We start from the raw sequence: 23,681 nt of genomic DNA on the forward strand, positions 1-23,681 counted from the left end.
GCAGGAGGATGTGAGGTCAAAGGAAAAGGGCCGAGCTGGACGGAGAGGAAACACAGAGAACTCCTGATGTGGTGCTGCTGTCAGAGAACACAAAACCATGTCAGTTTAGACAGAGAGCTTTCCTCTTAAAGGCTTTACCAGCAGGCAGTCTGCTGATAATGGAAATGCTGCTTTTCCTCAAAAGCAGAACAAGAATGCAGCCAGCAGCTCTTTCTAGGAAAAACATGGAGCTACTTTACAGGAGCATGTGCTGAAAACAAGAGGATGTGCAAACTTACTCTCTACTTAGACAACCTATTATCAATCCCTCCATCCATTTCCTGCAAAAATAAATTCCACAAAAGTTGGGACACTGTGTAAAATGTGGGCGGGAAAGAATACCGTGGTTTCCAGATGCTTTTCAACTTCTACTCATCTGAATAAATCACAAGTACGAGAGATTTCATGTTCAAACTGATCAAATGTAATATACACACAGTCTGAATTTCATGCCTGCAACACCTTCCAAAAAAGTTGGTACAGGGATACAAAAGACTTAAATACAGTCGTGGACGAAAGTTTCGGCACCCCTGGAATTTTCCAGGATACACACCATTTCTCCCAGAAATTGTTTCAATTACAAATGTTTTTGGTATACACGTGTTTATTTCCTTTATGTGCATTGGAGCAACACAAAAAAAAAAAAAAAAAAAAGACAAAATGGACATAATTTTGCACAAAACTCAACAAATGAGCCGGACAGAATGATTGTCCCCCTTTTAAAACTGTGGGAAAATCATTTTATTTCCAGCATGTGATGCTCATTTAAACTCACCCGTGGCAGTAACAGGTGCTGGCAATCTAGAAATCACACCTGAAGCCAGTTAGAATGTCTAAAAGTTGACTCAACCTTTGTGTTGTGTGCCTGTGTGTGTCACACCAAGCATGGAGAAGAGGAAGAAGAGCCCAGAATTGTCTAAAGACTTACAAAGCAAAAAACAATCTCAAGGTTACAAGACCATCTCCAGAGATCTAGAAATTCCTTTGTCCACTGTGTGTAATATAATCAAGAAGTTTATAACCCATGGAGCTGTGGCTAATCTCCCTGGACGTGGACGGAAGAGAAAAACTGACAAAAGGATGCAACGCAGGATAGTTGGAATGGTGGATAAACATCCTCAGTCAACTTCCACACAAATTCAGGCTGTCCTGCAGACTCAGGGTGCAAAAGTGTCAGCTGGGACCATACGTGGTCATCTGAATGAGATGAAGCGCTATGGCAGGAGACCGAGGAGAACCCCACTGCTGACAAAGAGACATAAAAAAAGCCAGACTGGAGTTTGCAAAAATGTACCTGAGTAAGCCTCAATCCTTCTGGGAGAACATTTTGTGGACAGATGAGACTAAGCTAGAGCTTTTTGGAAAAGCACATCATTCTAGTGTTCACAGAAAACAGAATGAGGCCTACAAAGAAAAGAACACAGTACCTACAGTCAAACATGGTGGAGGTTCAAGGATGTTTTGGGGTTGTTTTGCCTCTGGCACTGGGTGCCTTGACTGTGTGCAAGGAATCATGAAATCTGGAGACTATCAAAAGATTTTGGGCCGCAATGTAGGGCCTAGTGTCAGAAAGCTGGGTCTGGGTCAGAGGTCATGGGTGTTCCAGCAGGACAATGACCCCAAACAAACCTCAAAAAGCACCAAGAAATGGTTGGAGACAAAGCTGGAGAGTTCTGAAGTGGCTAGCAATGAGTCTGGATCTAAATCCCATTGAACACCTATGGAGAGATCTCAAAACTGCTGTTACAAGAAGCACCCTTCAAATCTGAGAGACCTGGAGCAGTTTGCAAAAGAAGAGTGGTCCAAAATTCCAGCTGAGAGGTGTAAGAAGCTTGTTGATGGTTACAGGAAGTGATTGGTGTCAGTTATTTTTTCCCAAGGGTGTGCAACCAAATATTAAGTTGAGGGTGCCAGTCATTTTGTCTGGACCATTTGTTGAGTTTTGTGTAAAACTGTGTCAATTTTGTCCTTTTTCTTCAGTTTTTTTGTGTTGTTCCAATGCACATAAAGGAAATAAACACGTGTATACCAAAAACATTTGTAATTGAAACAATTTCTGGGAGAAATGGTGTATTTTCTGGAAAATTTTCAGGGGCGCCAATACTTTCATCCATGACTGTATGTGAAGCGCCGCTGCTGACCCATCTGCATCAACAAAACTAAGACTCTACCCTGGAAAGGCAAAGAGAGACATCAACAAAAAAGAAGCCCCGCTCATCTGAGACGGACTGATCTAAAGGGGAAAAGTGTGCTGTGGTCTGACAAGTCCACATTTCAGCGTGTTTCTGGAAATAATGGCTACCGAGTCCTAGAGGGGGAAAAGGAAAATCAAGATTGCTCTCAAAGTTCAAAAGCCAGCATCTGTAATCAGGGACCATGTTAGGGGTCGCTTACACATCTGTGAAGGCAACATTCATACAAGTTTTAGAGCCACATTTCCATCCAGACAATGTGTTTTTCAGGAAGGCCCCTGTTTATTTCACTGAGGCAACGCCACCAACATCCTACATGAGTTATAATGGCATGGCTTCACAATGAAAGAGGGCGGGGCCTAGACTGGCACACATGCAGTCGAGACCTGTCTCCCATTGAAGATGAGTGGTGCAGTAGGATGCACATATTACAACAACAGTCATGTGACACACATCAAGTAGGAATGGGAAAGAATTCCCCTTTAGGTCCTCAGGAATCAGCATAGGTTGACTCAAACAGCTCTTGAAGCCAACCTGCAGAGGCTTCCATATTGAAATTGCGGTCTCAACTGAACTTTGGATCAACCTAACGGCCCGCCCACTAAGCTCGACTTCCTGTCAGCTACCAAGCATTCTGGTTGACAGAAACTTAGCCTCTGCCTGTCGAGCTATCTGTCAATCAAATGAGACGCACCAATCAGTGCGCAGTGAGGTTTTTCCTGAATATAATCTAAACCAGTGGTTCTAAAACTTATTTTGCCCTAGGCACACCATATGATATGGATACAAAATAGACTCTTTCAGTAATGACAGTCAAGGCCGTCGTTAGGGGGGATAACGGGGAAACTGTGATTACCAATGTATTTAACCCAAATAAACATTCTAATCAAAGAAACAAAAATCTGTTTTATTTATTTGTGCATGGTAAAATACAGCCTTCTTAAAGATGCTATCCCATTAAAACAGAATTACCTTTTGATTGGTAGTGTTAATGTTGATGGAGACACTGAACTAAATGATTATAATGGAGAGTAATGTCAACTTCATAGCAAGGTCATAATGTGCAGAAAAATCAGGATGTTGGAAAATAAAGTGGAAGACACTGAGACAACTTCAGTTGACAAGAACTGAAGAATTGTGAAAAGAGAACAACAAATATGATGTTGGGGAAAACCGGGCAAAAAGTGGCAAAAATGGGCTGAATTTGTTTTATTTTATAAATTTGGCAAATATTTGGAAAAAAAGTGTCCAAACAATAGCAGAAGTGGGCATAAATTGGCAAAAGGTAGCAAAAATAGGTAAAATTGGCAAAGAGCTGTTAAAAATGATGCAAAATTGGGGGAAAATGACAAAACCATAATGAAGGGGGTGAAAAGGTTTTAAAAAAGTGGCAAAAAATGGCAAAAAGGGGTAAAAAATGCTGAAAAAAATGGCAAAACAGTGGCAAAACAATAGTAAAAGTGTGCAAAAAATGGTAATAAAGGTGTCAAATTTGCATAAAGCAGCAAAAAAGTAGCAAAAAGGGGTTAAAAGTGATGATAAAAATGGGCAAAAATGACAAAACAACAGCAAAAGTGGGCAAAAAGGTTTTAAAAGGTGACAAAAATGGGTTTAGAGTGGCAAAAATGTGTTGCAAGTGTTAAGAAGGGTGCAAAAATAGGTTATAAGTGGCAAAAAGTACAAATTCTCAAGGCACACCCTTTGAGAATGCTGATTTAAACCATTGTGGTACAAAAAAATTCACCTCCGTACAGTGAGAGCACATGAAGACACTAGCTAATGAGACACGTTTGGTGTTTTGAACCAGGCTGTAAACCAGTTTATTTCTAGCGTAAAAACCGGCTGTTTAACAGGTGTCCAGATGGTACTTCCAGTGTTCCTGCAGCCAACCTCAAGTGGACACTCGCGGTATTCCAGTTTTTTTACACTTCTGCATTGGTTTTATTTTTCAGGAGCGGAGGTTGCCGTTTGGTTCTCAGTATTGTTAGAGGAAAAAGTGATGGAATGCAGTGATCAATGCTCCTGTCCCAGCTTTTTTGGAATGTGTTGCAGGCATCAAATTCAGAATGTGTGTGCATTAAACAACAAACTTCAGCTGTTTGAGCACTAAATATCTAGTCTTAATAGAATCTAGGTTGAAAGTTTTTTACTCACAGTGGCTCAACGTTGTTAGAATTGAGGTTAATATTAACTGATTCATTTGAAAATGTTTATCTTATTGTCTAGTTATCTATTGTGATGGCCACACAAGAGTAATACCACTCAAACCCACACATTAACCTCCTATGTTCCTCACATTGAGTTATTTTGCGGTAAACCACACAAACATTAGTTTGATTTGTTAATTTCACCACAAATTATCTACACATTATTTGATCTGGTATTAGTTTATTTCTGTTTTTAATCTTAGACTGTTTAAACTTAGTGGCACAGTTTGGGCAATGTTAAGGTTACATGTTTCTTTCTTCTGAGTTACCTGGATGGTGGGGGAGGAACTTCCTGTTTCAGACAAAAGGTGTGGCCTATCGCAGAGAGGACTTTTATGCTGAAGCCACCTCATTGGAGCAGACCAAGAGCCATGATGTCATGGGGGGGTTTGGGTTTAGTTAGTTTTGCTTTGTATTTAGTTTAATTTAGTGTCCATTTTGTCTGCTCCTCTTGTGTTTCATTTGGTTCGGCCAAACCTATAAATTCACTCCCTTTGTCTCATTGTGTTAGGTCTGTTTATTTCTGTTCACACCTTCATTTTGTCTTCTTTACTTAAAGTTATATTAAGTTGATCTCTTTTATAGGCCTTGTTCTTCTGAGTTGGTTTGTAAATTTGGTTTTCCTTTGTTTGGATAAAATAAAAGCCCACATTTTTTTTAAAATCACTCCTGTGTCTCATGCCTTACTGCTTGGTCCCTGACATCTATTGTTAATATATTTTACTGTTTTACTAGATTTCCTATCATATCATGACTACAGAAGATGTTATCATGTATGATCAAATCATGTGGTAGTATACAATGTACCAACTTTTTGGAATTGGAGGTTGTATACTGCTTATCTGTTCAGGGTCAGAGTCCCAGCTGTCACTGGGATAGAGGTGGGGTACACCTTGGACCGGTTGCTAGGCCATGAAAGGGACGTTCAGAAACAAGCTTGCTCACACTCACATCTACGGGCAATTTAGAGTCATCAGTTAACCTAACGAGCATGTCTTTGGACTGTGGAGGTAGCATGCACAGGTAGAACATAGAAAGCCCTGTCTGAGGAGGACTGAAACCACTAACCCCTGACCCCTGATCCATGATCCTGGGTCAAAATGAAGACACCAGAGGCAAAAAAGTACAAATAAAACACTTCATTTAATTAATGCAAACAAAATCTTCAGCAGACAGCACACTGTGTCAAACGCTGAACATTAATCGTATAAAAACTTCATAAATAAGCAAACACACAAAGTGGTGAAACATAAAATACATTAATTTGAAAACATTATCTTCATAAAAAAGCCCAGAAATAATCCCTTTTAAAAAAAAAGTTAAAAAAAACAGCCAATTTAAACTTTGTTTATAAAAACATAACTTACAACAAAAAAAGATATGAAACAAAGTAGGACGGTCCTTAGCTTGAATTCAGTGTACCGTCCCTTTAAATGTTTACCTGTGAAAACCTTTGTAGCTAGTAGCCAATGGGAGAGCTCCGTCATTTTGATGTCACTCCATCAGTTTATCAAGGAGGTTATTCAACTCTCCATATACATATACATAAACATATATTATTTTATCTTATACATCATATGCATTTATAAAAAGTGTGACTTTTCGTGTGACTTTTGGGGACTTTAATGACTACATCCACACCAGTAAACCCGACACTGAACGTCTTTTTATCCATTTAAATCCAACTACAATCATTTATTACCGCTAGCTTGAATGCTAACCACCATATTGTTTACCCTTTATGAGGGTCTGTCAGCCAATGACAGGCTGTTCTGTAATCACGTGATGCTGCCTGAATAGAGCATAATGGAGAGATAGAGAGAGCCTGTGATGCAGCCCCCTGTATTATTATTTTAATATTTAGGAGTAAAACTCAATAATCAGCAGAAAAACAACTTTAGTGTCACAAAGATGCTATACATTTTGACTCTATGTGTTGAGTCATGTTCTGAGTCAAATGTGGGTCTAAAATAATTTGCTAGTCTGCACAGTCAGTCCAGAAAGTTCACTCTGGTATCGGATCAGGACTCGGTATCAGCTTGTACCAAACAATTTGGTATAGGGGAAGAAAAAATGGTGTCTGAACATCTCTGTCAAAAAACAGAAATTTCTCAGTCTTTCTAGGGCTTCTATTTTTGTTGCTGTGGTATTATCTTTGTTAATGACAAGATGACAACCTTAGAACATTTAACATCTCCATTCCAGTTGATCAAACCAGTGTTCCCAGTAAGAAGGAGAATGAGGCTCCCACAGCAAGACCCAGAACCAGGAAGAAAGTCATCAGAGAGCCAGCCGTCTCACAGTCTTTACTCCGCACCAACCTGACGGACAAAAACACAAAGTTAGAGTCATTTTAAAGAAATCCTCAGGTTGGTTCAACACAAGGTACAAACTGCCAGTGGGGCCATGGAGATTTCTCCATTCTGCCTCTGATATCCCCCCTCTAGTGACAAATTTCATCCCTGGGAGGATTGGTTTTGTCCCTGCCTCTGCTCGAACAGTGAATGCATCACTCTTCAGCATTCACTGTCTGACTGAAACACACGACCAAAACTCCAGATTTTGAAAAATATCAAAAAAACTTCCTTTAAAAGTCCAATTAAACACAGAAAAACACATTTTTTTTTTGTTTTCTGGGAAACTCCCCCCTCTGGTTTTTAGCAATATGCACCCTGGTTCAACATATTTTATTATCATTCTCTTTTCTAGCTCTTAAACTGTGTTGTCTGTGCCATGTTAGGTAGATGTTGAACCAAATTTCCCCAAGTGGGACAAACAAAAAAAAAACAAAAACAAAAAAAGGTTGTTTGAATTTTACTGAAGCTTTATGGAAGCGTGGCTCTGTCAGACTGTAGATCTTAAACATACAGCACGTCGATTGATCTAAAAAGACTCACTGTGGAGCGTAGGCCATGCAGAGGCTCGCCAAGTATCCGTTGGAGAAGGAGAACAGCGCCATGATGATGACGAAGGCGAGGTCGTGCCTGAAGAAGATGGGGAGTTTGGAGTCGTGGACATTACAGAGCATGAGTAGAGGGATGAAAATCACACGAGAAAAGACGGCGACGGGAAACAGAGAGCTGTCCCTCGAAGGCTGCACAGAAAAACATGTCCACAGTCAGTAAAATAGAGAATATTTACCCAACAAAGAGGCATTTTTAACACTCACCCACTGGGCGAGGGAGGGGGCGCTGCGGCCGAGCAGGTCCATGGCGTTAAAGACGATGAAGCAGCAAACACAAGTGAAGATTTTTTCTGTTAGAGACACAGAAAGACTTTATGTGGAGTAAAGACTTCAAATTTAGCACATTTATTATGAAATACTAGTTTAAATGACGAAGAATCTAAGCAGAAACAGAGCGTCCATGTTTTTTCTAAATCTTTGAGCATCACACACGATAAAATATAAGACATATAATCAGTCATAACATCAGATAGATAAAAATGATGTCTCACTCCAGGCTTGGTTGTCTGTGTAAACGGTCTGAACTCGGACTGTGATCACCGGAAACACTGACAGAGTTACAGCAAAAACACACGTCACACACAATGCCATCAGCCAGATCTGAAGAATAAAAAAAACAAAATAGTTTAAACAAAGTTTAAAATATGTCTCATTCAATCCATGCTAATTATCAAGGTAAAACTCTTAAATAGATTTTTATTGGTAAATGTGTTTTTGGGGGTTCGAGTCAGCCAGTTGGACATAAAAATGAATGAATGAACTGACTGTTTAACAACAGTTTATTAATAATAATATAGAACAAAATAAGAAAAGCAGTGTACCTTTTTAAAGACAGCAAAGACTGACGAGCGCTCCTGACTCTCCTCAGCCTCAACGATCTTCCCGTTGGCCTCGAGGTCTTTGGCGTTGTCGTTTAAGGGTTTCTTCTCTTTAAGAAAATAAATGTTTCAGAGAGGAAGTTAACAAAACTACCCAAACTGTTAACAGGTTTTATCACTTAAAATTACTTCTTCATAGTAACCAAGTCCACACATAAGGGGGGGAGATTTCTGAGAGCCAGCCAAATGAGGGGGACAATGGAGGTCAGCAAAATCCTGGTCCATTATAAAGTTAAGCTGTGATAATCTTATTTTATATTTGATCTGAATAATGACCACTCTTATCAAAGAAACAAAAATTTACTTTATTTTTGCTGTAGTAAAATATAGCCTAATTAAAATGTAAACCGCTTCTCTTAAACCTAAATGACGTTGTTTTGCTAATTTTGACACTTAAATGGGCAAACTGACTAAAATATTCAGAAAATAAGACATGACGTGCACAAACACCAAGAGGCCGGAAATAAAGTAGAGGGGAAAAAAAGCATAAATGTGTGAAAAGATGCAAAAATGGGTTAAAAAGGCAAAAAAAGGGAATGAAAATAGGGAAAGGCAGTTAAATCCTGGCAGAAATAGGTCAAGAAAGGCAAAAGTGGAGCAAAAATGGAGAGGAAAATGGTGAAGAGTGTTGAAAAAGTGGCAAAAATGGGTTAAGATGGGCAAAAATGACAGGAAAATGGTGAAAAGTAATCATAAAGAATTGTATAATGGATTAAAATGGGCAAAAATAGATGAGAAAATTGTGAAAATTGATTAGAAAGTGGCAAAAATGGGTTAGGATGGGCAAAAAAGGGGGAAAATGGATGGGAAAATGGTGAAAAGCAGTTAAAAAGTGGCTAAAATGTGAAAAGAAGCCAAAATGGGCCAAGAAAGGCTAAAAAGAGGCAAAATGGATAGGAAAATGGCAAAAAGTAATCACAAAGAATGGCATAATGGGTTAAGACAAGGAAAAAGGGGCAAAAAAAGGGAAAATGGTGAAAAGCAGTTAAAAAGTGGCTAAAAGGTTAAAAGAAGCCAAAATGGACCAAGAAAGGTAAAAAAGAGGCAAAAATGGATAGGTAAATGGCAAAAAGTAATCATAAAGAATGGCAAAATGGGTTAAGACAAAGAAAAAGGGGCCAAAATGGTCAGGAAAATGGTGAAAAGCAGTTTAAAAGTGGCTAATGGGTTAAAAGAGGCCAAAATAGGCCAAGGAAGGCTAAAAAAAGGGGAAAAATGGATAGGAAAATGGCAAAAAGTAATCATTAAAATGGCAAAATGGGTTAAGACAAGGAAAAAGGGGCAAAAATGGATGGGGAAATGGCGAAAAGCAGTTAAAAAGTGGCTAACACTGGTTAAAAGAGGTCAAAATGGGTTGAGATGGGTAAAAAGGGGCAAAATGGATAGGAAAACGGTTTAAGAGTGTATTCAACATCAGGACCCAATTATAGATACACTTTTCAGGACACTAGAGCCAATGCTACTTTTCAAACACATATACATTAATGTGCCAATAAATCACGGCTGGGGAGGGCCCACTCATGGGGTTTTCAGGAGCCCAGCTGACTCTGTGGGCCTGTTGGCAACACCCACTTATACCTGGTAATGCTAATGTTAGCATGCTATTTTCTAACCATACTGATGAGCTAAAAGACATAATTTTGTTTATAGTTCATAAATCTGGAATGACACTCACAGAATGTGCTCAGTGATTTAAACACCCCCTAAATGGACCACCTCCAACATGTTCAGACATAACCTTTGTAACAAGTCTTCAGGTAACAGTTGTTTATTACGGCAGATTTACTGACACATGACGTACCTGTACTATTGAGGAGTTTCTGCGTTGTCTCTGGTTTATCAGACTGATTTCTGTTCAGGTAGAAACGAGCAAACTCCTGCCAAAGAAAAGCAAAACATTAATGCTCAGCTGTGCTAGTTTGTTCCATGTGATGCTGACTCTGCTGAGAGGATTGTAAATTATGGCGCCCTCTGCTGTACAAATCAGAAATACTTTGAAGTAATTGAGAAGATGACCAGATTTAGGACTAGTAATATGAAATCAACTTGATGAATGTATTTTTATTTCATTGTTTAAAAATTTTCAAATATTGTTGATTGTATTTAATTTTGAGTTATTTTGCTTACTTATTTAATTTTCAATTTCAACTTATTGCTTTAGGTATTTTTCCAATATATCCATATAATTCATGATTTTAAATGTTTGTGAAAAAAAATCAAAAATATACATATGATTTGTAAATATATATATATATCCTGAGATGTAAAATTCGTCTAACTAAAATCCTGTCGTTTCTGGTCTGTGACATTTCCCTGTGTCTGAGTGTTCGTCGTCGTGTTTCCTCACCAGGTGAGGCATCAGCAGGTAACACAGCAGAGTGATCAGAGTGGCCACACAGGGAGTGATGAAGTATCCCAGCGCAGCAGAGTTTTTATCTGCGTTACCTGCAGAGAAAAATAAACAGAATAACTCTTCTTCTGTGCACACAGGGTGACAGGGTGGACTCAGGAAACCTGAGGGTGAAATGATGAAACCTGCTGTGGTATACACTACACTGTAAAAACAGAAGAATTATGAATTATTTAACCTTTTATTTCCTACACAAGGAATGACAAAATAAACTTCATACAGAGGAGCTTATGGTGCTTTATCCCTGATGCTTGACATCGCCTGTCTGTAGAGCTCAGGCTAATACTGGAGCCGTCTACATTTTCATTTTGTCGTTCTGATTGGTCCATAATGGATGCAACAGAAGGAACATTCGTCCAATCACCTTCAGAGACTTTTTTTTTGCAAAGTCTTGCCCTTCCCAAACACTTTGAATGGGAGCTTTCCTGGATAAATGTGAAATATATCGATGTGAGGAGAACATGAAACTGTCTATCTGGTGTGACAGGTTAGCTGAGTCTTATTATATTATTATATATCGAGTCTTTCTCTGCTCCCAGGTCCCAGAGAGAGATTATATCATACACAGCTTTTGTTATCACAACATCTCAGCTACAAACAACTGCAGTGTGTCTTTACACTTCCAGGTTAGCTTTCCTGAGCTGTGCTCTTCTGTCTCAGGTTGGTTACTCGGACCTCCTAGTCTGTGTGTTAGGGCATGTTTTCATCAGGAATAGGTCAGGTTCCAAAAAAGGCTTGGTATTTTTATGGAGCTATTATTGTTGCAAAACTATATGCAAATTCATATAAAGATCTGTGCACAAATTTGCAAATTTGCACATTTGCAATTGCGTGCACCAATTCACAAATGCGAGAACATATCTGCAAATATGTGTTCAGACCTTGTAGTGCCACATTATGTAATAACACCGCATTATGTAATAACCCTACCCATAGGACTTAGTGTGGGCTCCAAGGTATGCCCTACCCAACTACCTTGCCCTAACTCTAACAGCTTAGTGACTTATGCCTAAACCTAACCCCCCTTCAGGGCTCTAGACTAAACACTAAACACCTAAGCTTAACCCTAAGACTTAAGGTGGGCTCCAGGGTATACCCTACTACCTTGCCCTAATCCTAACTAATTAGTGGCTTACAAAATGCAGTGTTATTACATAATGAATTGAAAATCTATTACATGATTACATAATGCTGCATTATTACATAATGTGGCGCTACAGACCTGCAAATACGTGCAAAGATTTTCAAATTCGTACAAAGATCTGTGCAGAAATCTGCAAATGCGTGGGTAGATTTGCAAACGCGTGCACAAATCCACGAATGCTGATTCACTGAAAGCATCCAGGATAACAAACACTGTGTTCAGTTAATCACCATGCATGCAAAATAACAGTGCCCACAGTGTAACTTGAAGCAAACGAGTGTGTTTTCTGAATCAAAATGAACTGAGCCCACAATTACAAATTGGTCCACATTATAACTGCACATTTGCACACGGATTTGCAGATCTGTGCATAGGTCTTTTTATGCATTTGTAAATACTTTTGCAACAATAGTAACTCCATATTATCTTTTTAGCCGATACATCCATGACCAAAAATCTCATCCTGACAAGTCAGAGAATAAATGTGGCCTGAAGAGATACAGCAATAGAACAACAGATCCCAGGAGTACTGACACATCATTATGGAGCAGCCTTTCTCAGGTAACATCCAGTGTTTCACAGCAACACTAAACAAATCGTGTCCGTCGTGACGGCTCCGTCAGGGCGGCCATCATGACAGATGCATCCTGTCAAAATTATAGAAATTAAAGATTTCTCTGTAAAAGAGGGGGTATTAAAGTCACAATGTTGGTTGTCCATACTTCACGTATGCAAATTTTCAAACCGCAAGATAAAGGTATGTGGCAGTTATCTTGGAATTAGAGTTTAAACTGATGAAAACGGTTCGTTGGAAATTTCTCCAAGATCTTCCTGAGACGAGATTTCGATGAAGCGAACTGATGAGGTCACCACAGTAGGATCTCCTGACTGGTTCGTCTGTGCTGCTGGCAAAGCGAAACAGGCCGCCCCCACAAGGCCTTTCAGCCATTTAGTAATACAGTAATTAAACACTTACCAAACAGATACGTCCTGCTCTATCCTTCGCTGCTGCTGGTTTTCTTCCCCCTCTCTCTCCAAACTATCAGGATCAGACTCCGGGTCTAACACGTACGGACGTATATCAAAATTCGCCATATTTTACTCAGTCGGACTGGTTCATTCAAAGTTTACAAGTACTAGCATAGCAAATTAGCCACGTTGGAAGGGGCACAAAACATTGAGTCCTGCTGCCGGCCGGCCTCCGGTAAATCGGCAAATCAGAAAGCAGGTCCGTGGGGGGGGGTTGTTAAAGAGACAGCACCGAAAACGAAGCGTTTCAGATGGAGGTTAAAATAAGGGTTTTTCAGGACGCCAGTGTGAGAAACATGAGGAGTTTTTTGAGCTGTAAAGCATGTAAAGCTACTACGTGGGTATCAGAGAGATGGTGTAAAGCTTTGAAAAAAGGCATAATACCCCCACTTTAAATAATTTAGGTAAGGTAAGAGCTCAGCTTATTAATAAATGTAGCATAAAAATCCTCATATTTCTAATACTGCAGACATTTCGGTGCAACAATTCCACAGTTTTTTTAGCTTGGCTGGAACTTACTTAAGATGGAGAGGAGCATGGCGATTGCAGCGAAGATCCCGGCCAGACCCTGACCGCTCATGAACAGAGTGCTGTAGCGAGGAGGAAACAGACCGACCACGCCGAACAGACTGCCCTGCAGCACAGCACTGCACACTGCAACACAACGTATTAATGTACCATTATAAAACACCAAAAATGAGAAATAATGACATTTATGACTGATGCTGCACACTTTACAAACATCACACAGTCCACTGCATGCTTGTCATACCTTTTATTTTGCTGATTCTAGCTATAAACTTGATTTTTCTGTTAGTATCATAAATTAAATACTCTCCTTTATTCAATTTATAACAGGATATGAAAAAAGTAGAGTTTATGCATAACTACACATAACATAAGCCATCAAACTGTTCTAGCTGTGCCTTTTTTAGTAGGATTTATTTCTGTATTATTGTGGTTTCTAGACTTAAGGGCTGAAGCAGCATTTTAATGTACACTGCCTTTTAAACATGCATGGAAATAAATATAAATATTAAGAAAAAATATCATACAAACAAATACCCAGAGTGGTGATTTACATGGAATTTGCAGCTCATTTTTCTTATTTTACTCTCCTTGTCAGAAAAATCCCTCCATGTGAGGTAAAAGCGGCACTTTTTACTGACACAAGCAAAGCGTTTCTATTTTTAGAATTTTAAGGCCATAAATATTTATCAGTGATGAGCTTCTTATGCTTTAAATCTTCTCTAGCCTGCATTTCCTCCATCGTTTCATATTTCTGTGCATCTCTATGAGCTATGGAGACGCATTAAAAAAAACGCTGCATCATTAGAACAAATGCAAAACCTGCAGAGTCATGATTTACGCTCCTTTTATCTGATTTTTTTCTGCAGTTTCCACATCAGATGCAGGGCTTTGTTTTAGTGTCACTTTAATTTCCTCTGATAAAATTTCCTCTGGGAAAACTCGTCTTAGATTTAAATGTTGTGAATGATACTCAGAGTGGTGAAGGGTGTCTGAGATGACGATAGAAAGTGTTCAGACTCACTGTTAATGAACCAGATGGTGGCCATTGTGACGGAGAAGAAGGCATCCGGCTCCATGGGGATCTGGACGAGAGCAGCGGTGAAGGAGAAGAGGAGGAAGATGACGACGAGGCTGAAGGCCACACGGAAATGCTCCTTTACCCTAAAGAGAGAAAACATCCTCATGAAACAATGTTATTTATTAAAATCAGGACCGGACAAGTCTGCAGACACTACAGCTACACTATATGGACAAAAGTATTTGGCCACCTGACTATTCCACAAACAGGGACTGTAATGACTTATTCAAATATGGAGCTGCCCCCCAGGGCTGCATGGCGGTGCAGGGGTTAGCGCTGTTGCCTCATGGTAAGAAGATCCCTGGTTCACTTCTCGGTCAGGGCCTTTCTGTGCGGAGTTTGCATGTTCTCCCCATGCCTACGTGGGTTCTCTCCGGGTACTCCAGCTTCCTCCCACCACCAAAGACATGCTTTTTAGGGTAATTGGTGACTCTAAAATTGGCCGTTGAATGTGAGGGTTCCTGGTTGTCTGTCTCTATAGCTGTGTTTTCATCAGTTGGTCTGGTTTGATTTAGTATGGTTTGGTACGCTACAACTCAAAATAGTTTGTTTCCACAGACACCTGTGCCCTCACTTTGTGGGCGGGCTGTAAAGGCTATAAATGTGACATCACAGTCTGCTGGTCCAGCCGCAGAGTTATAGAAAGGATGAGTGACAGAAGGGAATAAGCAGTGAACAGCTTTATTTCAGCTGAGATTGATATTTTAAAGAATAACTGCATCTTAATGATGTTAACTGCTGTCAGTAAAGATCCTCAGCTGATAGAATACGTGCACAGAAACGTTTAGAGTCGTAACGTATGTTAATATGTGAATATGTCTAGTCTATAACAGTTTATATGACAAAATATGAAAGTTTAGAGCTGTACTCTGAGAATTCACCACATTAAAATTAAAGTAAAAGTTCAGCTGGTGTTAAAATCAAACCAGATTAAGTCAGAAATCCAGGGTGCGCTGACCTGGTTTTAAAAAAGGCTGCCGCCTGAAGTGCTATACAGTCATGGACGAAAATGTTGGCACCCCTGGAATTTTTCCAGAAAATACACCATTTCTCCCAGAAATTGTTCCAGTTACAAATGTTTTTGGTATACACATGTTTATTGCCTTTATGTGGATTAGAGCAATAGAAAAAATTTGAAGAAAAAAGCCAAAATTGACATAATTTTACACAAAACTCAACAAATGGGCCGGAGAAAATTGTTGTCCCCCTTTTTAAACTGTGGGTAAATCATTTTATTTCCATCATGTGATGCTCATTTAAGCTCACCTGTGGCAGTAACAGGTGCTGGCAATCTAGAAATCACACCTGAAGCCAGTTAGAATGCCTAAATGTTGACTCAACCTTTGTGTTGTGTGCCTGTGTGTGTCACACCAAGCATGGAGAAGAGAAAGAGGAGCCAAGAACTGTCTGAGGACTTACGAAGCAAAATTGTGGAAAAATATGAAGAATATCAAGGTTAAAGACCATCTCCAGATATCTTGATATTCCTTCGTCCACTATGTGTAATATAATCAAGAAGTTTATAACCCATGAACTGTGGCTAATCTCCCTGGACGTGGACGGAAGAGGAAAATTGACAAAAGAATGCAACGCAGGATAGTTAGAATGGTGGATAAACATCCTCAGTCAACTTCCACACAAATTCAGGCTGTCCTGCAGACTCAGGGTGCAAAAGTGTCAGCTGGGACCATACGTGGTCATCTGAATGAGATGAAGTGCTATGGCAGGAGACCGAGGAGAACCCCACTGCTGACAAAGAGACACAAAAAAGCCAGACTGGAGTTTGCAAAAATGTACCTGAGTAAGCCTCAGTCCTTCTGGGAGAACATTTTGTGGACAGATGAGACTACGGTAGAGCTTTTTGGAAAATCCCGTCATTCTACTGTTTACAGAAAACAGAATGAGGCCTACAGAGAAAAGAACACAGTGCCTACATTCAAACATGGTGGAGGGTCAAGGATGTTTTGGGGTTGTTTTGCTGCCTCTGGCACTGGGTGCCTTGACTGTGTGCAAGGAATCATGAAATCTGGAGACTATCAAAAAATTCTGGGCCGCAATGTAGGGCCTAGTGTCAGAAGGCTGGGTCTGGGTCAGAGGTCATGGGTGTTCCAGCAGGACAATGACCCCAAACATACTTCAAAAAGCACTAAGAAATGGTTGGAGACAAAGCTGGAGAGTTCTGAAGTGGCCAGCAATGAGTCCAGATCTAAATCCCATTGAACATCTATGGAGAGATCTCAAAACTGCTGTTACAAGAAGGAACCCTTCAAATCTGAGAGACCTGGAGCAGTTTGCAAAAGAAGAGTGGTCCAAAATTCCAGCTGAGAGGTGTAAGAAGCTTGTTGATGGTTACAGGAAGTGATTGGTTTCAGTTATTATTTCCAAAGGGTGTGCAACCAAATATTTAAGTTGAGGGTGTCCGGCGCATTTTTTTTGAGTTTTGTGTAAAATTGTGTCAATTTTGTCTTTTTTCTTCGGATTTTTTGTGTTGTTCCAATGCACATTAAGGCAATAAGCACATGTATACCAAAACATTTGTTGATTGCAACAATTTCTTGGAGAAATTGTGTATTTTCTGGGAAAATTCCAGGTGTGCCAACATTTTCGTCCATGACTGTACACATGTTCAACAACCACAGAGCAATGTTTTCACAGGTTACCTAAAGTAAAAAGTAGATGTATAACTATCTACAATTCAGAGAATCAACTGTTCTAAGGCTTCATATTCACAAAACTTCAGCATTAATTTAGTTTCACATCCATCACGGATAGATCAGGCTGATGTGAGCCTTCAGGCTCTGCTTTGTGTTCTTCAAATCAGGTCCAGACAAACATCAGGAAACTTGATTTGTGGCCAGATACCAATATCCATAGACTAGGAAACAGTTTGGATGAGTCCAAATATTTCAGATTTAAAGAGGTATTAGTCCGCTTTTCTCCCGTTTTTGTCCACTCCTCACTGAGACTTCTGTGTTTTGCAGCCCGGAGTCAAGCAGCTTTGTCGCGTGTTGGCGTGACATAAATGCAACCTCCTATTGTTGTGTGTGTGTGTGTAGCTCCACCTTTTTGGGATGGATAGGTTAGATTGGTACCCCTACGGACTTTTTTGGGACCTTTTCCAACTTTTGCTCTATGGCAGGGCTCATCAAATACATCTGCACAAGGGCCAGATTTAGTCTCAACAGAAACTCTGGTGGCCAGACTTTCAAATACACAAAAATTAAATAAATATTTTGGTTTGACTTAAATATTATTGCAGTAGTATTTGTATTTTCCTTTAAACTACAGGAAATTTTTAGTCATTACCAGTGAGATCTATCCCTATTATCTATAACGCAGCAGGCCACAAGGAGACAGGCCTGACAACAGGATTGGACAGACCCATGAACATCGAAGAGAATGGGCCCTCCCTAATTGTCATTTAGCACCAATATTAACCTATTTTGACACTTTTAACCCCTTTTTGCCTCTTTAACCCAATTTTTGCATGATTTAAACCCCTTTTAAACCACTTTTCCTGCATGTTTTATCCTCTTTGGGACTCTTTTATCCAATCTTTGCCACTTTTTAACCCCTTTTATTACATTTTTTTTCAACAATTTTTGCATCTTTAAAAGCATTTTTCCCACTTTTAACCCATTGTTGATACTCTTTGCCCCTTTTTGCCTCGTTAACCCAATTTTTGCATGATTTTAACCCCCTTTAAACCACTTTTTCTGAAAATTTTTATGCCCTTTATGCCACTTTATTATCAATTTTTACCACTTTACTTCAATTTTTGCCACTTTTTAACCCCTTTACCCTTTTTGACACATTTTAACCTTTTTTCACAACTTTTTTCTGCCAATTTTTGCAACACTTCTGCCAACCTTAACCATTTTTTAAATATGGACTAATTTTGACAGTAAATTTCGGTAAAAACAGATCAAATGGTTAGTCATTTTTAAACTGTTTCAATGTTAATTGTTTGTAGGATGGATTTAATAGCTGCAGACATTTAAAACAAAAGCATACTCTTATAATCTTCTTTTCTGAATTTAATGATCTTCCTGGACAGGAAGCTTTGGAGGGGCCTGATGTGGCCCCCGGGTCGCCAGTTGATCAGTGCTCTATGGAAACACAAAAAATGCGTGCTGTTCTGCACTGAACTGAGCCGGACCGCTTGGCAGAAACGACCTGTATATGTCAGCCCTGGGACTGACTGAAAAGAAAAGTCCCCCGCCTCTCGCCTAATGACAGCTGGAATAGGCTCCAGCCCCCACGAACGGGATAAGCGGTATAGAAAATGGATGGATGGAGTCGGCGCCCCCTTCTGGAGCTCTAACAGCCTTCACTCTGCTTGGAAGGCTTTCCACAAGATTCTGGAGTGTTTCTGTGGGAATTCGTGCCCATCCATTCTGCAGAGCATTTATGAGGTCGGGCTCTGATGGTGGACCAGAAGGCCTGGCTCACGATCTCCTGTCCTCGTTCCCCTTCATCCCAAAGGTGCTCAGAGTGGTTGAGGTCAGGGCTCTGTGTGAACTCATCAAACCATGTCTTTCTAGTCCTTCTTCGGTCTCTGGGCCACAGTCATGCTGGAATAGAAAAGGACCTTCCCCAAACTGTTGCCACACAGCTGGAAGCATAGCATTGTCAAGAATGTCTTGGTCTGCTGAAGCATTAAGATTGGCCTTCGCTGGAGATAGGGGGCCTGAAAAACAGCCCCATACCATTATCCCTCCTCCACCAAACTAAGTGAGGATTTTATACACCCGTGAGTCTGAAACACCTGAAATCAATAAGTAACAGGCGTGGCCAAATACTTTTGTCCATTTAGTGTAAGTTAAAAGGAATTGGGACACATAGGAAATGCCACTGACTGACCTCTGATAGAGGAAAGAGTTGAGCAGGGTGAAGAGCAGCAAAGGCAGCTGGGAAAGTAAGGCCATCCAGCTGTCATAGTTGTAGTCTTTGGTCCCTTCTGATGTGGCGTTAGACGTGCCGTTTGGTGCTTGGAGACGTCCATTGAAATACTGTAAAGAAGAAAATAGAAGGGAAAATTCAGCATCTTCATATGATATAAGACAAAATAAACTCTAATCAGACCAAAGTGCACACCAGCCCTGTTTGGTTATCACTGCAATGATGCACGAATCCTAACTTTTAATCATATTCCAGTAAAAATCAAACAATGCCAACACTTAAGTTGGTAGGCTTGCTAAGGCTGGGCAGTAATCCTGTCTTACAGCATCGATGGTCTTTAGAAGGAGGAATGTGTAGATTTAAACCTGAGTCGCCGTCATGAAGAAGTTCCAGGGCAGCAGAGTCCCTACACCGAGGATGAAGATGATGAGGCCGACAGCGTGACCGCTGCAGAGACAAACTTTTCATGATCTCAGCTGAAAAATCAAGACTTTTATTAAAATGGTAAAAACAGAAATATCGATCTCACCCCTCAGTAGGTGGACTTTGCCTCTTCTCCACGGACATCCTCGTTTCTGTCACGTTTCTGTGCACGAGTGAGGAGAAGTCTGAATAAACACGAGATGTTTTTACAGTATAATGAACAGCACAGAGAGTGAGGGACCAGAGTGTTACACTGTTATTCTAGTTTTTTCTTAAACATTACATATGTTTTGACACAACAGTCTCAGGCTTATTCCTAGAAATTCTACTTTTTGATTGTCAAACTTGCAGGCAAATTCCTGCACTGCTGTTGTCACATGTTTGGCTAACTTCACGCCTCCAACACTGACAAAAACTCCATCAACCAAGAGAAACCACCACAGGGATGCACGATATCATCAGCAGATATTAGCTTCCAAAGTTAAACATCAGCGTCGGTAGATATGAACATTTCTGCAGATATGTACAGCAGAAACATCAATTGTCATACTAGCTGTAAAAATCATATATTGGCTTTCAACATGAGCAAAATATACAACTGCACCATCAGGTAAAGGTGCTCAACACTCAACCTTGACCCTGAACATGTACAGTGCTTAACAAATTTATCAGACCACCACCCAAAGTCAGGTTTATGCCACAGCTGCCCTAAATTAACAGCATTGGTAATTACCAAAATCATTTTTGATGTTTCTGCAATGGTTAATACACCAATATGTAGAAGCTCTTTAACCCAAATGATATTTTAATGCTAAAATAGAATTATTATTGTTATCCATGAATTTTCAAGTTTACAGATTTACAAAAAAAACTGAATAAATAGTAAAGCACGTTGTTATTTCTTGATGAATATGTCAAATTAAAGTTATTTACTTGCATTCCTGAACAGAAAAATGAGTTTTAGTGGTTGAATGTTATGCTTGATTCATTTCCGACTTCTCAGAGAAGCCCAGTGAGCCGGCTCAAATTTGGGTATAAAAAGGTGAATTCAGTTTTAAATTCCTCATTCCTGTTCAAAATGGTAAAACGTGGAGAGCTGACTGAAAATGAAAGAGTCCGCATTAAAGCACTTCATGATGCTGGATGGTCTCTGAGACAAACAGGGAAAGACATAAAGTGTTCTCAGTGGGGTCAAGTCTGCTTTGGAGTCAATTGCCCAGACTGGTTCTTAGAAAATGCACCAATGAAGAGGCAGGAAACCAAAGTTAACTGAAGCAGATGTCAGACACCTCAAGATCTGAAGTCCTAGAGACAGAAGGAAGAGCACTGCTGATCTTCAGGCAGAGATGAATGCTTCTAGATCAGAGTCTGAGAAAGTCTCCAGAATGACCATAAGCAGACGACTGAGGGAACAAGGCTTAAAGGGAAGAACAGCTGCTAAGAAGCCATTATTGAGGCCTGCAAACATCCAGAAAGGCCTCAGATTTACCAGGGAGCACAAACACTGGACTGTTGATGACTGGAAGAAGGTACTCTGGACGGACCAGTCCAAGTTTGAACTCTTGGGTCAGCATGGTCGTGTTTATGTCCAGTGGAGAGTCCATTATGGTATGGGGCTCCATTTGTGGATACAGCGTGGGCAAATGAGTGAAAATGGACGGTATCATGAACAAGAACGTCTACCACAACATCTTAGTGCATCATGGAATCCCTTCTGGACTGAATCTGATTGGTCGTGGGTTCACATACCAACAAGACAATGACCCCAAGCAGACTTCAAAGCTGTGCAGAGACTATCTGAGCAAGAAAAAGGACTCTGGAGTACTGGAACTGGTGGACTGGCCAAGTCAAAGTCCAGATTTGAATCCTAGTGAACAAATTTGGGATTTAGTAGATTCAAAGATTAATGGCTCAAAAGTTTGATCTAAAGCAAGTCTGTGGGAACAGCTAGAAACTATCTGGAACTCAAAAACAACAGAGACTGTGGAAAAGTCCAGAAAAACAACGGCAGCAGGAATGAAGCTGTTATCAAGGCCAGAGGAGGCCGTACAAAATATGAAGTTTTATGGTTATTATGTGTGAAAAAGGACTATTTAGTTGTTTCAGTTTATTATTTGCTGAATAAATAACTATAACAATTTTAGTTTTAAACAAGTTTTTGAAAGATTTCTAAAATATTTATATTTTCTCGTTTTTATGACGGATGGTCTAATACATTTGTTAAGCACTGACTGTATATTTTTTCTTTTGCCTTTAATGGTTTTCTCGCTATGAGTTCACAACTGTAAACTGTATTCATTATTATATCGTTCCTACGCTGTTTGCATGTTTCATTTTTTAAATAAAGTTGTTGAAAAAGAAATAAATTTTCAAAAAAAACAGCCTCAGTAGGGGACTAATCTTAGACACTTATCTGACCAGGTGACTATTAATATTTTCAGCTTTACACAGTAATTTATGTACTTTTTAATTCATTGGCCGTGTAAAATCACTTAAAATATTTCTTTTACAATATTTAGAACCATAACATGACATAGAAGAAAATAAATCAGAAATGGCGTTGAATATTAGTTCACTGTTCATCTTTTTCACATTAAAACAAAGCTAAAATCCTTAAACATGTTTAACCCTGAGGCTTCAGTGTTTAACAGCAGAGTATTAAAGTAGAGTAACGGCCGTAATGACTCACCGACTGCGTCATCGAGCGGCAAATCAGCGCGGGTTGCCATATCTGGCGGGTGTTTTTCCGCCAACTTTTGACTCAAGTCGGCGGGTAAAACTATTTTGGGGTTGTTTTGAAAATCTGCCCTACTTTCTGAGCCACTTACAAACATAAATATTCCTCCTGTTATACTGTAATTAGCTAGCTCACAATAAAAAGCCTTCATCTGCTCATGTACTTCTATGGAATATAACTTTCCTTAAATAATAAAAATAACACATTTTATCATGATAATTTAATGGAGTCAAAACCTCTGCTGGATGACTGTTTTATAACATACTGGCGCTTACATTGACTCTATTTAATCTCTGCTACTTTATATTCAATTCTTAGATTTACATTTAATAAGACATGCAGCTTTAAATTCCTGTAAGCTTTCACAATCATTAAAAGCATCAACGTGTCTTTAAATAAGAAGCTTAACGGCTTTTACTGGAGTTTGATGGTGATAAAAAAACAGAATAATTTGCTTTACATAACAGGGTGAAATAAGCCATTTCCTTCCAACCTGATCTGCTTTAGCCTTACACGAACGATCCGGCAACTAAAGTCTTTTTTTTTTTTTTTTTTTTAGAAAACTTTATTGAACATTTCACGTGTTTGGAATACTACAGCGGAGTTAGCGTTGATACTAGCTGGCTACAGCAGCATGTGACTTATTTAACACACTTTAACACGTTAATTTAAAGTAATATAAGCCAATAAATCCTCCGGCTAGAACTCAGAATCTCAGTCTACAAACAGAAAGTACCATAAATGAATAAAAGCTCGCTTCATGACAACATGTGGTCACTAAAGCAGGATGTAAATGTAAATAATAGTGTTGATAACATTATATTAGTAGCCTACTGGTGATTAAACAGTGAATTAACATTAAATATCGAGTTAACGCGCCTTTTTTAAGTTTAAGCGCCTTCCTGTCAGACTGCCTGGAACTAACACGTGTAATTAGACTGAATGTGATAAACCCTCATCAAATCAGCCAGTTTAACGTTAATTTCGTAAAAATAAGACAGAGGAGCTCACCTGGGAGTCGGAGCAGGTGGTCTGCTTCAGTCTGGACTTGAATGAATGAATGAGAAGGCAGGCGCGCGCGGGCACCAGTGACGGAAATTAACGGAAGTAGCCTACCATAATATGGTCTTTGGAAAGCTGCCAACA

At 39.6% G+C, this 23,681-nt stretch overlaps 1 protein-coding gene across 2 annotated transcripts; it reads right to left on the minus strand.

The window, feature by feature from the left end:
* Window positions 1–6,221: 6,221 nt before the first annotated feature.
* LOC121508017 (equilibrative nucleoside transporter 2-like) lies at window positions 6,222–23,680 on the minus strand. 2 transcript variants are annotated; one of them, XM_041784480.1, is made up of 13 exons: window positions 23,547–23,680; window positions 19,905–19,961; window positions 19,741–19,822; window positions 19,337–19,485; window positions 14,417–14,556; window positions 13,384–13,518; window positions 10,629–10,726; window positions 10,083–10,158; window positions 8,225–8,331; window positions 7,895–8,003; window positions 7,608–7,693; window positions 7,336–7,532; window positions 6,222–6,759 (listed from the first exon to the last, which is right to left on the minus strand). In XM_041784480.1, exons 2-13 carry the CDS (start codon window positions 19,940–19,942, stop codon window positions 6,648–6,650), a joined length of 1,329 nt encoding a protein of 442 aa, XP_041640414.1. In that variant the 5' UTR covers window positions 19,943–19,961; window positions 23,547–23,680; the 3' UTR covers window positions 6,222–6,647. The 2 variants fall into 2 exon arrangements, with proteins under 2 accessions (XP_041640414.1, XP_041640415.1); XM_041784481.1 differs by having other exon boundaries at window positions 19,905–19,983; window positions 23,547–23,575.
* Between the last annotated feature and the right edge of the window lies 1 nt (window position 23,681).

Source organism: Cheilinus undulatus, linkage group 4, assembly GCF_018320785.1.
Source record: "Cheilinus undulatus linkage group 4, ASM1832078v1, whole genome shotgun sequence".
NCBI lineage: Eukaryota > Metazoa > Chordata > Actinopteri > Labriformes > Labridae > Cheilinus > Cheilinus undulatus.